The sequence below is a fragment of the Ranitomeya variabilis genome, chromosome 4 (assembly GCF_051348905.1).
Source record: "Ranitomeya variabilis isolate aRanVar5 chromosome 4, aRanVar5.hap1, whole genome shotgun sequence".
NCBI lineage: Eukaryota > Metazoa > Chordata > Amphibia > Anura > Dendrobatidae > Ranitomeya > Ranitomeya variabilis.
The window spans coordinates 651,708,101-651,722,770 of NC_135235.1; the positions used below are offsets into that span (position 1 = coordinate 651,708,101).

The following is a 14,670-nucleotide window of genomic DNA, read 5'->3' on the forward strand; positions in this document are numbered from 1 at the left end:
TAAAAAAGAAATAACAATTTTAACTTGCTGAGCTGAATCTCCAGATGAACGGGGTCTCAGAGAAAGAAACAATTTACAATTATTCATGAAATTCCTAAACCTAAATCGGTCTCCAGAAAATAATTCCGGAATAGGTATTTTAGGTTCAGACATAGGACTACTGGTAACAAAATCTTGTATGCCCTGCACACGAGCTGCCAGCTGGTTTACACTTGTAATCAAGGTCTGGACATTCATGTCTGCAGCAAGCACAAGCCACTCAAAGGTAAAGGGGAGGAAGAGAGGAAAGAAAAAAAAAAACAAACAACTCAGAATTTCCTTTCTTATTATCCCACTTCTGCAATGCATTAAACATTCAATGTTGGCCTGGCATACTGTTATGACCCCAATGGCAGAGGGTCTCAGGAATAATTGCTAAGTCTGCAAACACAGAAAACCAGCTCATAGGGCAGTGGTAACTGGGCTGACCATATATCTAATCCTAGCACCACAAATACCAACAGCCGGGGAACGTGCCTACGTTGATTCTAGATGTCTCGCGCCAGCCGGAGAACTAACTATAACCCTAGAAGGGAAAAGAAAGACCTTTCTTGCCTCCAGAGAATAGACCCCAAAAGTTGGATACAAGCCCCCAACAAATAATAACGGTGAGGTAAGAGGAAAAGACAAACATAAGAATGAGCTAGGTATTTAGCAAAGAGAGGCCCACTAGCTAATAGCAGAATATACACTCACCGGCCACTTTATTAGGTACACCATGCTAGTAACGGGTTGGACCCCCTTTTGCCTTCAGAACTGCCTCAAATCTTCGTGGCATAAATTCAACAAGGTGCTGGAAGCATTCCTCAGAGATTTTGGTCCATATTGACATGATGGCATCACACAGTTGCCGCAGATTTGTCGGCTGCACATCCCAAAGATGCTCCATACAAGGCAGGATGGATCCATGCTTTCATGTTGTTTACGCCAAATTCTGACCCTACCATCCGAATGTCGCAGCAGAAATCGAGACTCATCAGACCAAGCAACGTTTTTCCAATCTTCTACTGTCCAATTTCGATGAGCTTGTACAAATTGTAGCCTCAGTTTCCTGTTCTTAGCTGAAAGGAGTGGTACCCGGTGTGGTCTTCTGCTGCTGTAGCCCATCTGCCTCAAAGTTCGACGCACTGTGCGTTCAGAGATGCTCTTAGGCCTACCTTGGTTGTAACGGGTGGCGATTTGAGTCACTGTTGCCTTTCTATCAGCTCGAACCAGTCTGCCCATTCTCCTCTGACCTCTGGCATCAACAAGGCATTTCCGCCCACAGAACTGCCGCTCACTGGATTTTTTTTCTTTTTCGGACCATTCTCTGTAAACCCTAGAGATGGTTGTGCGTGAAAATCCCAGTAGATCAGCAGTTTCTGAAATACTCAGACCAGCCCTTCTGGCACCAACAACCATGCCACGTTCAAAGGCACTCAAATCACCTTTCTTCCCCATACTGATGCTCGGTTTGAACTGCAGGACCATGTCTACATGCCTAAATGCACTGAGTTGCCGCCATGTGATTGGCTGATTAGAAATTAAGTGTTAACAAGAAGTTGGACAGGTGTACCTAATAAAGTGGCCAGTGAGTGTAGAAAGATAACTTATATGGTCAGCAAAAACCCTATCAAAAATATCCACACTGGAAATTCAAGAACCCCCGAACCGTCTAACGGCCCGGGGGGAGAACACCAGCCCCCTAGAGCTTCCAGCAAGGTCAGGAATCACATTTAGTACAAGCTGGACAAAAATGAGAGCAAGCAAATAACCCAAAAAACAAAGAAGCAGGACTTAGCTTAATTTTGCACGAACCAGGACCAGCAGATAGGAGCAAACAGAATGTGTCTGATTACAACGATGCCAGGCACTGGGCTAAGGATCCAGGAGGTTTATATAGCAACACCCCTGAACTAACGACCCAGCTGGGTGCAAACTGAGGGAAGAAAATCCCAGAGTCATATCACTAGTAACCACAAGAGGGAGCCAAAAAGTCTAATTCACAACAGTGTCCCTGCTGATTGCAGCTCTGACTGGGATATTTAGGTGTGCAGGATTCATTAGCCCTTGCCAGTTGTCCATTGTTCTTGGAGGTTTTGCATCTCTGTCTGGTTCCTCCTGCCCTGCTGCCAAATCAGCAAAGATAAGTGTCTGGTTTTGTTTCTACAGCACACATGCTGTGTGCTTTACAATTCAGTACTATTCAATGTTTTTTCTTGTCCAGCTTAGACTGTGTTTGGATATTTCAGTCAAGTTGGATTCTCAGGAGATGCAGATATACATTCCATGTCTTTAGTTAGATGGTGGAATTTTTGTATTATCTGCTGTGGATATTTTTAGGGTTTTAATACTGACCGCTTAATATTCTGTCCTATCCTTTGGGGTTCTGCTCTGAGGCAAGATAGAATTCCCATTTCCATCTATAGGGGTATTTAGTCCTCCGGCTGTGTCGAGGTGTCTAGGATGTGTTAGGTACACCCCACGGCTACTTCTAGTTGTGGTGACAGTTTAGGGTTTGCGGTGAGTACAGGTTCCACCTACTCCTGAGAAAGTCTCATGCGGCTCCAAGGTCACTGGATCACAACAAGAGACCTGGGCACAAATAAGGAAGTTGGGGGTGGCGGTGGCATGGGGGGTGGGGTTAGAACAATAATAATTTAAGAAAGAATAGAGGTACAGAGAGGAACATCAAGTGCATGTATACTAGTGCCAGAAGCCTCGCCAACAAAATGGACGAATTAGAATTAATGTTGTTGGAGCATAATTATGACATGGTGGGGATATCTGAAACATGGCTGGATGAGAGCCATGACTAGGCTGTTAGCTTGCAGGGCTATAGCCTTTTCAGAAATGACCGTACAGATAAGCGAGGGGGAGGGGTGTGTCTATATGTAAAATCATCCTTAAAACCCATCCTGCGTGATAATATAGCTGAATCTAATGAAAATGTAGAGTCCCTGTGGGTGGAGATAAGGGGAGGGGGAAAAAATAATAAATTACTGATAGGGGTTAGTCTCCAAAAATAATGGAAGCAACTGAGAATATCCTCGTAAAGCAAATAGATGAAGCAGCGTCTCAAGGAGAAGTCATTATTATGGGGGATTTCAACTACCCTGAAAGACATTGGGGAACAGAAACCTGCAGTTCCAGCAAAGGTAATCGGTTTTTGACAACTATGAGAGACAATTACCTTTCACAATTGGTTCAGGACCCAACAAGAAAGGGGGCACTGCTAGACCTAATATTAACCAACAGGCCAGACCGCATATCAAATATAAGGGTTGGGGGTCACTTGGGGAATAATGATCACAAAATAATAAGTTTTCATGTCTCCTTTAATAAGATGTGTAGTAGAGGGGTTACAAGGACACTAAACTTCAGGATGGCAAATTTCCAACGGATGAGAAATGATCTTGGTGCAATTAACTGGGACGATATCCTGAGACATAAAAATACACAAAGAAAATGGGAGACGTTTATTAGCATCCTGGATAGGACCTGTGCACAGTATATACTGTATGGGAATAAACATAATAGAAATAGGAGGAAACCAATATGGCTGAATAGAGCTGTAAGGGGCGCAAGAAGGGACAAAAAGAAAGTATTTAGAGAATTAACCCCTTCATGACCTTGGGATTTTCCGTTTTTCCTTGTTCGTTTTTCGCTCCCCTCCCTCCCAGAGCCATAAGTATTTTATTTTTCTGTCAATATGGCCATTTGATGGCTTATTTTTTGCAGGACGAGTTGTACTTTTGAACGACATCATTGGTTTTACTATGTCGTGTACTAGAAAATGGGAAAGAAATTCCAAGTGCGTTGAAATTACAAAAAAATGCAATCCCATGAGTGTTTTTTGTTTGGCTTTTTTGCTAGGTTCACTAAATGCTAAAACTGACCTGCCATTATGATTCTCCAGGTCATTACGGGTTCCTAGACACCAAACATGTCTAGGTTATTTTTTATCTACCGTATTTTTTGGCATATAAGACGCACTTTTTCCCCCCCAAAAAAGGGGGGAAAATGGGGGGTGCGTCTTATATTCGCAATGCAGGCTTACCGTGGACCGTGGCGGCAGAGGTGCGGCGGCAGAGGTGTGTTGGCAGAGGTGTGGAGATGAGGAGGCGCAGTGAGCGGGGTCCCTTTCCCCGGTGAGGTGATGCAGCAGCCCCGGTAATGCAGCAGGGCCGGGTGAATCCTGTTGTTATCGGTGCGCGCGGCCATTTTCCTGAGGCCGCGCGTTCGCAGATGGAGCTCTGCTGCCCGGGGCTTCAGGAAAATGGCCGCGGGATGCCGCGCGTGCGCAGATGGGGATCGCGGCGGCCATTTTCCTGAAGCCCCGGGCAGCAGAGCTCCATCTGCGAACGCGCGGCCTCAGGAAGATGGCCGCGCGCACCGATAACAACAGGATTCACCCGGCCCTGCTGCATTACCGGGGCTGCTGCATCACCTCACCGGGGAAAGGGACCCCGCTCACTGCGCCTCCTCATCTCCACACCTCTGCCACCACGGTAACAGGATTCACCCGGCCCTGCTGCATTACCAGGGCTGCTGCATCACCTCACCGGGGAAAGGGACCCCCGCTCACTGCGCCTCCTCGTCTCCACACCTCTGCCACCGCGGTAACAGGATTCACCCGGCTCTGCTGCATTACCGGGCTGCTGCATCACCTCACCGGGGAAAGGGACCCCTCTAACGCCATACCTCCTCATCCCAACACCTCTGCCGGTAACCACTGCTGCCACCCTCCCATGGACACCAGGCTGTGGCGTCGCCCACCTAAGCAGGAAGGGACCCTGCTCAGGTGCACGCCGTACCGCCTCACCCCACCTCTGCCGACACCATGCCTCCTGTGACCCTGCTCTGCCACCACCAGCCCACAGGTAAGATACTGTAAATTCGGACAATAAGACGGACCCCCCATCTTATAAAAAATCTTTTTTTCTGCAATTTTCACCCCAAATTTGGGGTGCGTCTTATGGTCCGGTGCGTCTTATAGTCCGCGAAATACGGTAAGTGGTGAAAAAAATTCCAAACTTTGCTACAAAAAAAAAATTGTGCCATTTTCCGATACCCGTAGCGTCTTCATTTTTCGTGATCTGGGGTCAAGTGAGTGTTTATTTTTTGCACGCCGAGCTGACATTTTTAGTGATACTATATTTATATTTGATTTTATTTTTGTTTTATTTTGAAATGGGTGAAAGGGGGGTAATTTAAACGCTTATATATTTTACATTTATTTCATATTTTTTTTAACTTTTTTTTTTTTTTTTTTTTTACTTATGGGAGGCTACTATGTAGTAGAATTACAGGCTTGCTATGAACGCGGACCACAGCAAGCCGGCATCAACAACCATAGAGGTCTCAAGGAGACCTCTGGTTGTTATGGCGATGCTTAGGTGACCCCCGATCATGTGACAGGGGTCGGCGATGAGCGCATTTACGGCCGGATGGCCAGAAATGGTAGTTAAATGCCGCTGTCAGCATTTCATAGCGGCACTTAGCTAGCTAATAGCGGCTGGTGGATCGGGATTCCACTCGCTGCTATTGCACGCACATGTCAGCTGTTCAAAACAGCTGACATGTCGCGGCTTTGATGTGGGCTCACCGCCGGAGCCCACATCAAAGCAGGAGATCTTACCTCGGACGTACTATCCCATCCGAGGTCAGAAAGGGGTTAAAGCAAGTAGGTAGTGATGAGGCAATAAATAAATACAGAAAATTAAATAAATTCTGTTAAAAGCAAATTAAGGCAGCAAAGATTGAGACAGAGAGACTCATTGACAGAGAGAGTAAAAATAATCCCCAAATATTCTTTAACTACGTAAATAGTAAGAAACTAAAAAATGATAGTGTTGGCCCCCTTAAAAATAGCCTGGGTGAAATGGTGGATGAGGATGAGGAAAAATACTTTTTCATCAGTATTTACAAAAGAAAATCCCATGGCAGACAATATGATCAGTGATAACAAAAATTCCCAATTAAATGTCACCTGCTTAACCCAGCAGGAAGTACGGCGGCGTCTACTGTGCCTGTGGATCCTACCTGGTGTGCTCCGTCTTGGTGCCCTGCAGTGGTAAGAGCAGCTTGTACCTATTTGTTACTCTATGCCGTTTGGCTTTTCATACACTTAGTTTCACATGTATCTTTAGCAGTAGGTCTCTGCCACTATTGGTATGCATGTTGGCCCCTCAGACGGTGCACACCGGGGGACATCCACCTATCCTTTTATCATCCTTGGATTTTTACTGTATCTTTTGTATGTTTTCTACTAATATATTAATATGTAAACTATACGTGTATTAATAAAGTATTTAATTACATACATACTCCCAGTGTTCTCCTATTCCTGTAACTATGTTACTATGTAACCTATCTAGAGGAACACTCTTAACACCCGTATTTTCCAATATATGTTTTATGTCTTTGCAGTAATTCTTGTACTTTAGGGTAGCTCCACAACCCATGTAGTAGGTCTGAATCTTTGTTTGCATTTTGGACGTGTCAAGACGATTTCTCATTTTTGAATATTGGTATATTAAAGGCCTAGATTGCTCTATGCATGATCCTAAACTATGTGAACCTCCAAACCTCACTCAAAATATTCTTCCGTACTACCTTCCACCATACTAGGATTTTTTACTCCATTTCCTCTCCCTCTATTTGCCTATTCCATGACCTAAATACTTATACTGTTTCTAATTTCCCCAGAATTTCTTTGAAACCTCTGTATAACGTAGATATACTGTGTGTATGCCTGCTCGGTCTGTTAATAGAGTATCCATTGCGTTTTTGAGTTTATTCCCTTACATTTATCAGATGCGCCATAAACATTCCTCTGATTTGTTCGAATTGTAGAAATTGGTGTTTACTAAAGTTAAATTTTGATGCAATCTCTTCTCTGGTCAACCACTCATCCTCGCGCAATAAATGTGCTATTTTGAGTATCCCCTTCAGCTTCTATTTCTGGAATAATTTGATCTCCCCTAATTTCCATAACACTGGATTCCCCCACAAGGGCAAATCCCTGAAATTATCCACGATAATTTGTCTTTTTCTGATCTCTTTCCATTTTGCTATCATGTCCTGGTACACTATTGAGTTTTTAATTTTGCTAGGAATTGTATTTTGTGTACTTCCCTCACGTAATCTTCGATCCTCCCAATACCTCCTACTCTCCTCCACACTTATTCGTTCCTCACACAACTGCCTCCAAGATTTCTCCCGAATATCCCCCATACTCTGGAATTCCACGCCTTAACACGTCCGATTATCCACAACCCTCGGATCCTTCAGACGGAACCTGAAAACCCATCTCTTCAGGAAAGCCTACAGCCTGCAATAACCATTCTGCCGCCTCACCAACCACCCGAGCTGCCGCCCCACCAACCACCCGAGCCGCTGCCGCCTCACCAACCACTCGAGCTGCCGCTTCGCCACCGCCAGAGCTGCCGCCTCACCAACCACCCAAGCTGCCGCCTCACCAACCACCAGAGCTGCCGCCTCACCACCACCAGTGCTGCAGCACACCAACCTCCTGTCTTGTCCCCATTATCCCGAAGAATGGAAGTCCGCAAGGACAGGGTCCTCTCCCCTCTGTACGAGTCTGTCATTGTAAATTTGTTAACCGTTAACGATATCTATAACCCTGTATGTAACCCCTTTTCACATGTACAGCACCATGGAATTAATGGTGCTATATAAATAATAATACTGCAACTAAATTCTATGGATCTGCATAGGATTTTTCGAGGGCCACGTCGGAGAATTTATTAGTATCTTTCAACCACTCTATTATGTGTTGGGAGATATACACCAGGTTGTATTTTCTTATGTATGGTAGATTTGCCCCCCTCCTTTTTTGATGCCATCAGTGGTTTTAATTTTATACTGGGCCTCCAACCCTTCCATATGAATTTCCTGATATATGAATTTATCCTCTCTATGGCTAGATGATATTTTAGGAGAACTGGTATTATCTTTAGTGGATGCATGAGTTTTGAAATACCATTTTTAAAAGATGTATCCTTCTCAATAAGCTCCAAGACAGATTTTGCCATCTTTCCAGTTCCTGACTTGATACCGAAATATGTGATATGCGTTCCCGCTACCGGAATACAATATATTTCTATTTTTCCTGTTTCATTTCTATCTTTGTCTGACATTTGTAGAATTTTGTATTTGCTTTTATGTAAGGTGAAGCCTGAAAGCCTATCAAAAACTACTAAGAGATCTAATACTTCTGGCAAATCTCTCTCCACATCTGCAAAATAAAGTATTATATCATCCGCAAAATATGAGGCTTTGATCCTCTTGCCACCTAGTCTTATCCCTTCAAATACCTCCTGTTGTTCCAAGTAGCGTGCCACTTATAACCGAAGACCATTTAGAGTACCTGTCATTCACCATAACCTAGCATAACCACACTCCGCAAGGAGAAAACTTATTCCCTAGATCCCAGTATTGGCCTCTCACCTAGCCAAATCAGATCTAATATTTTGCACTGATGAAACACCATATCTGAATATTAAGATTTTTATTTGGCTTTTATCCTGAGTCATATCGAAAGGCTCGTTAAAGTGTCGATATTGACTTGTAGTATTGCTACCTCCAATAGGTGGCACTAGAATTCACATCCTCTTCCTCTCTGAGGAAACAATTAGCCTATTTAATTACCCAGAGGAGCATGCAAGGCGCTTAAGTCTCATACTGGTGTGCCAGACCTGGCATGTCACTCTCCACAAGGAGAAAACTTACTCCTTATCTCCAACAGAGAACTTGTATCCCCTTTACAAAATAGAGCAACAGGATGGACAACCGATAGCTTGATTCATTCTCTATGAAACTGCTGAAAAAAGCAGAGCACCGCACAGCCACATAGGGAATAAATTGTGCACCAGTCAAGCATGCACACTGTCACTGCTTTGTAACCGAGATAACAGTTCTCTATTCTGCCAATCAATGCAGATTCCAACAGTCGGACTCCCACCGATCCGTAGGTGACAACTTCCTTTCACCAGATAATTTACCCATTAGGTGTCTATGTGGGACAGTGTTAAATGCAAAATCAAAAAACTGTATATCCATAGCTACCCCTCACCTCTTAGCTTAGAAGTTTATTTGTCAACCTCTTTTCTTAGTAAAACTGTGCTCTCCAACACTCATGATATTATTTACTATATATCTCTTTGTATGTTTCCACTTATTGTCTCCAGAAATTGTACTTTAAATGATTCTATAATTTTTCATCCTCTTCCCATTCAGGTCACTACAATATTGGATTCTCTCTGTGGAGATCTTCTATATAAGAGAATTTTCCTGATTGACCCATCAAGGATGGGGAGAGATCGGGACAAGATGGCCGAGAGGATATTAAACCTCACCCTAGAGATCCTCTTCCGGCTTACTGGAGAGGTGAGAGATTCTGATAACGTCACATTACATCATTCTTTTCTGTGGGAATAACAGATGGACAGAACTGGAGAGGTGAGGACTCTGGAAATGTCTGTAGGGAGACTTATTAATGTGTCTCTCCATAACCAGGATTACACAGTAGTGAAGAAGACCTCTAGTGAGCGCTGTCAGGACCCTGTGTCTCCAGGATGGAGAAGAACTAGGAGCCCAATCACAGGGCCTCCACCTCACCCCCTGATACATGAGGACATCAATGACCAGAAGATCCTAGAACTCACCTACAAGATGATTGAGCTGCTGACTGGAGAGGTGATACTGCTGGGAATGCTGGGACATTATACAGTAATGCTATGAAGGGATCGGGGGGATGATGGTATCATTGTATGTGTCAGGTTCCTATAAGGTGTCAGGATGTCACCGTCTATTTCTCCATGGAGGAGTGGGAGTATTTAGAAGGACACAAAGATCTGTACAAGGACGTCATGATGGAGGGTTCACAGCCCCTCACATCACCAGGTAATAGACAGAAATAAATACACACGGCCTATATTATCTGTATGTAAAGAATGAATTCAGTCCCTGTATGTGTTTCCTCCAGTTCTATCCAGTAAAAGGACAACACCAGAGAGATGTCCCCGTCCTCTTCTTCCTCAGGACTGTAAACAAGAAAATCCAATTCTTCCTCAGGATCATAGGGTAGGTGGAGAGAAGATGTCATGAGATCTCCCCTATGATGTGTAGATGGCTGTGAAGGTCTTGTGTTCATTCTTGTTTTATCCACCAGTATTATATGTTTTATACTTGTGTAATGAGAACGGTGGAGGTGGCAGGATTAGAGCTGATCATAGATGTGACTTCTCCATCTGTCTGTGACTTTTACAATATTTGTTTCAGGGTGAAGATCTGACGCATATTTATACTACAGAGACATATGTGAGAGGGGATGAGCGGTGTAAAGAGGAGATTACTACAGATGACCGCCCAGGTGAGTAGTAATAATCACTAAATGCAGAGACATCACAGATTCTTCTCAGTCACAATCTGGAACCATTTTGTATTACTTGTTGTGAGCTCTGTGATCTTTCAGCTTTAGTTTCAACCCTTCTGCCAAAATACTGAATAAATATGGATTAAAATCTGATATTGTTGTAGATAATAAAATAAGGATATACAAATACTGATGAAATGTGCTCCAATAAAAGGAATAAGGTAAATCCACCTGAACTATTCTCAATGCAACTCAATAACAGCTTGAGTTTGGAGTTGTTGGACTTTGGATCATTTACAGCAGTTACTTAAGTCATTTTGATACAGGAAAGATATATATGTTTGTACCGTGTTAGCCAGTTGATAAAAAAAATACTTAGAATTGAGAGTCCTCAGTGGTTTATACCATCTTTTCAGTTAGCCATTAAAAGGTAACAAATTGTAAGCTTTCTAGGCTACTCAGGCCTCTTCATCAGGCATAGACTAAAAGAAATTCTGAAGCATCACATATTTATACACAACACAGCACAGAGCTGTCATTATGGGAGAGTGATAAACAGTGGTGTCCATAAATATTGGAAAGTTCCTAGATAAGGAGTGAATGTTTTGTTGTCCTCTGGGGTCTGGTACTGTTATGATGCCCCATAAGGTCTGAGTGCAAATTCCTTAATTTATCTAAAAAGACATCAATCCATGCGACACATTCATTCTTGCACTAAGTGTGTCAAAGGTTGTCATAAATGTATTTATTATTAAGGAATTTGCACTCAGACCTTATGGGGCATCATAACAGTACCATACCCAAATCAGAGGACAACAAAACATTCACTCCTTATCTAGGAACTTTCCAATATTTATGGACACAACTGTTTATCATTCTCTCATAATGACAGCTCTGTGCTGTGTTGTGTATAAATATGTGATGCTTCAGAATTTGTATTAGTCTATGCCTGATGAAGAGGCCTGAGTAGTCTCGAAAGCTTGCGATTTGTTACCATCTTTTCAGTTAGCCATTAAAAAGTATCAACCACTGAGGACTCTCAATTCTAAATATTTTTTTTATCAACTGGCTAACACGGTACAAAGATATATATCTTTCCTGTATCAAAATCACTTAAGTAACTGCTGTAAATGATCCAAAGTCCAACAGCTCTAAACTCAAGCTGTTATTGAGTTGCATTGAGAATAGTTCAGGTGGATTTACCTTATTCCTTTCCTCAATTCTGAATATTTTTAAGTCATTTTGTACATTATCTCACACTATTCTTGACTATTTGGGGCCCACAAGCTATGGATATTCATGAAGCAAAACCCATAATTCTGCATAAGGCTCCATGGTAATGGGAAAGATATTAGGAGTTCCTGTGTCATGTCAGTAAAATTCTGTTCCTAGAATTTTTGTGGAGCTGATAAATGTAGATGCTTTAATATTGCTAATAAGCCAGTTGGATATCTGCACCTCAAGAGGGGAATATTAAATAGCCACGTGATGACCAAGAAATCTCTTCTCTCTCTTAATCTCCAAATATTTTTGTATACATACACATGGGTGTGATGGCTTGTTGCTAAGCTTTGAATTATTATACCGTTTACAAGTTATAATGCCATGAGTAATAGGAAATGCTTCAATAACGCTACTTGACATCATAGTGTTTTATCAGAATTCTTCGTTGTTTTGCCTTCTATTGACCTCGATTTTTTTTTTTGATTTTTTTTTTTACATCCCTTGCAATTTTGAATGGATTTATTTACACTTAAATAATAATGATTATCAATATAATATTAAGATTATATCAATGTAATCTGTTATATCTTTAGTAGATTGTACCAGAAGCTCAGAGGGACATGTGATCTCTTCAGATTGTAAAGAAGATGATCATGGTATCACACAAGAAACATATGAAGAGCTTGAAATTATCCCAGATATACTATCAGCCCTTCACAGCAAAGATCTATCATCTGACCCAATTCAAGAGGTTGTCTCTCCTGATTCAATACAGACTATTAACCAAAATGAAAATAACAGAAGGGATAGCGAGCCAGACGGATCTCACAAAGGGGAGAATCCATTTGCATGTTTAAAATGTGGAAAATGCTACGTAGATATATCAAATCTTGTTAAACATGAGAAAAGTCACAAGGAAAGGAAATTTTCATGTTCAAAATGTGAGAAATGTTTTACGAAGAATGCACATCTTATAAGACATGAGAAAAATCACACTGGGGAGAAGCCATTCTCATGTTCAGAATGTGGAGCATGTTTTGACTATCAATCGAAACTTAATGGACATGAGAGAAGACACACAGGGGAGAAGCCATTTTCCTGCTTAAAATGTGGGAAATGTTTTTCTCAGAAATCAGGTCTTGCTGACCATCAAAAAACTCACAGTGTGGAGAAGCCATTTTCATGTTCAGAATGTGGGAAGTGTTTTAAACATAAATTTGTTTTAGTTAAACATCACAGAGTTCACACAGGGGAGAAGCCATTCTTATGTACAGAATGTGGGAAATGCTTTGCACAAAAATCACATCTTAATGTGCATCAGAAAACTCACACAGGAGAGAAGCCATTTTTATGCTCAGAATGTGGGAAAAGTTTTTCTACCAAAAGAACTCTTGGTTACCATAAAAAAATTCACACAGGGGAGAAGCCATTTTCATGCTCAGAATGTGAAAAATGTTTTGCATGGAAATCAAATCTTGTTGAGCACCAAAAAGTTCACACGGGGGAGAAGCCATTTGTATGTTTAGATTGTGGGAAATGTTTTAAATTTAAGTCATGTCTTGTTCCACATAGAAGAACTCACTTAGGAGTGAAACCATTCTGATGCTCAGAATTCGGGAAATGTTTTAACCATAAGTCATAATTTTTCAAAACAAAGAAGGACAGATTATGCGGTGTGCGAAGCTCGCAGCAGCAAAATTTTTGACCATGCCCTTATCACATACACTAGCCGCACCCATTTATAATTTCATTCTACGCTGCTCACATAAAGAAAATGTTAAAATATGAAGGACAACTACTCTAAGGCTATGTTTGTACTATTGCTAAAGCCTTTCGTTGTGTACATTGTAGTTAAAAAGCAACACAAGCAACCCGGGGACAGAATCATTAGTCGGACACCAGCTCATCCCCACTGTCCTCACTGACTATAATGAGTTCTGTTAACTTTCTGTCAAGATTCCTATCATATCTTGCACCTAAGTTCTTGTTCTCATAAGTACACACTCAGGTCCTCTCCTCAGCACTCCTCCTCGCCCTAATGCTCTCAGGTCCTCTCCTCTCTGCCCTCAGGCTGTCTCCTCAGCACTTCTCTCTTGTTCTCTTGTTGCCTCTTTCAATCTTCTGTACACTAGTTGCATTCCTGTGTTACAAATAATATAATCTGCATTTCTCCCCTCTCACTGCTCTAGTGCAGCTCTCAGCTGCTGCTTCAGTTTTCGATTACAGGCTGCAGCAGTAATGCCATGTCTGTAGTGCATGTGACAACTGCAGCCAATCACTGAGCTCAGTGGTTCACGACTAAAGTGGCAGCAGTGCTACGCTCAGTGATTGACTGCAGCGGTCATATGTGCTACAGACATGATGTCACTAGAGGTGCATTTAAAGCAATACACATTGTGGGCACAAATAATATGCACATTGGAATCAAGTTCAAAATAAAGAAACAATACAGAAATACATATTTGTTTGTTGCATCCATAAAAGTTTGATCTTTGAAAATAGAAAATTAAGTAAACTCTGTTAAGAGTTAAAAAATCGAAAGATTAGAATGTGATTTTTCATTCACTACACCATCCTATCAAATGCAATAAAAAGTAGTCAAAATGTTGTAAAGATCAAACAAAACCACCCGGGCACAACACCATAAATAAGCCGTCACACAGCTTTATTAATGGGAAAACACAAATGTAACGGGTCTCGGAAAATGGCAGCACAACCAAATTTTTTGTTTCCTTTTAAAATTTCACCTCTTAATATAAAAAAAATTTAAGTATCTACTTAATTTTACAAACCTGGAGAATCATACATCCAGGTCATGTATACCATACATTGAATAATGTTCAAACATAATCCAATAAAAAATGGCTGAATTGCATTTTTTTTTCCACCATTGTATCCCACTTGGAATTTTGTTTCTGTTTTTTAGTACATTGTATGGAAAAAAATAGTTGGTGTCATCCAAATGAACAATTCATCCAGCAAAAATAAAATTCTTTAAATGGTTATATCCACTGAAAAATGGAACA

General features: G+C 41.7%; 2 protein-coding genes across 3 annotated transcripts in view; one reads left to right on the plus strand and one right to left on the minus strand.

Annotated features, from left to right (window-relative positions):
* Positions 1–14,670, minus strand: part of LOC143766195 (uncharacterized) — a 214,136-nt gene that overhangs the window by 159,173 nt on the left and 40,293 nt on the right. The window lies entirely within an intron of this gene.
* LOC143766189 (uncharacterized) lies at positions 9,287–14,530 on the plus strand. Of its 2 annotated transcripts, none has more exons than XM_077253666.1 (6): positions 9,287–9,432; positions 9,562–9,741; positions 9,825–9,948; positions 10,031–10,128; positions 10,327–10,417; positions 12,238–14,530. In XM_077253666.1, exons 1-6 carry the CDS (start codon positions 9,355–9,357, stop codon positions 13,245–13,247), a joined length of 1,581 nt encoding a protein of 526 aa, XP_077109781.1. In that variant the 5' UTR covers positions 9,287–9,354; the 3' UTR covers positions 13,248–14,530. The 2 variants fall into 2 exon arrangements, with proteins under 2 accessions (XP_077109781.1, XP_077109780.1); XM_077253665.1 differs by having other exon boundaries at positions 12,241–13,395.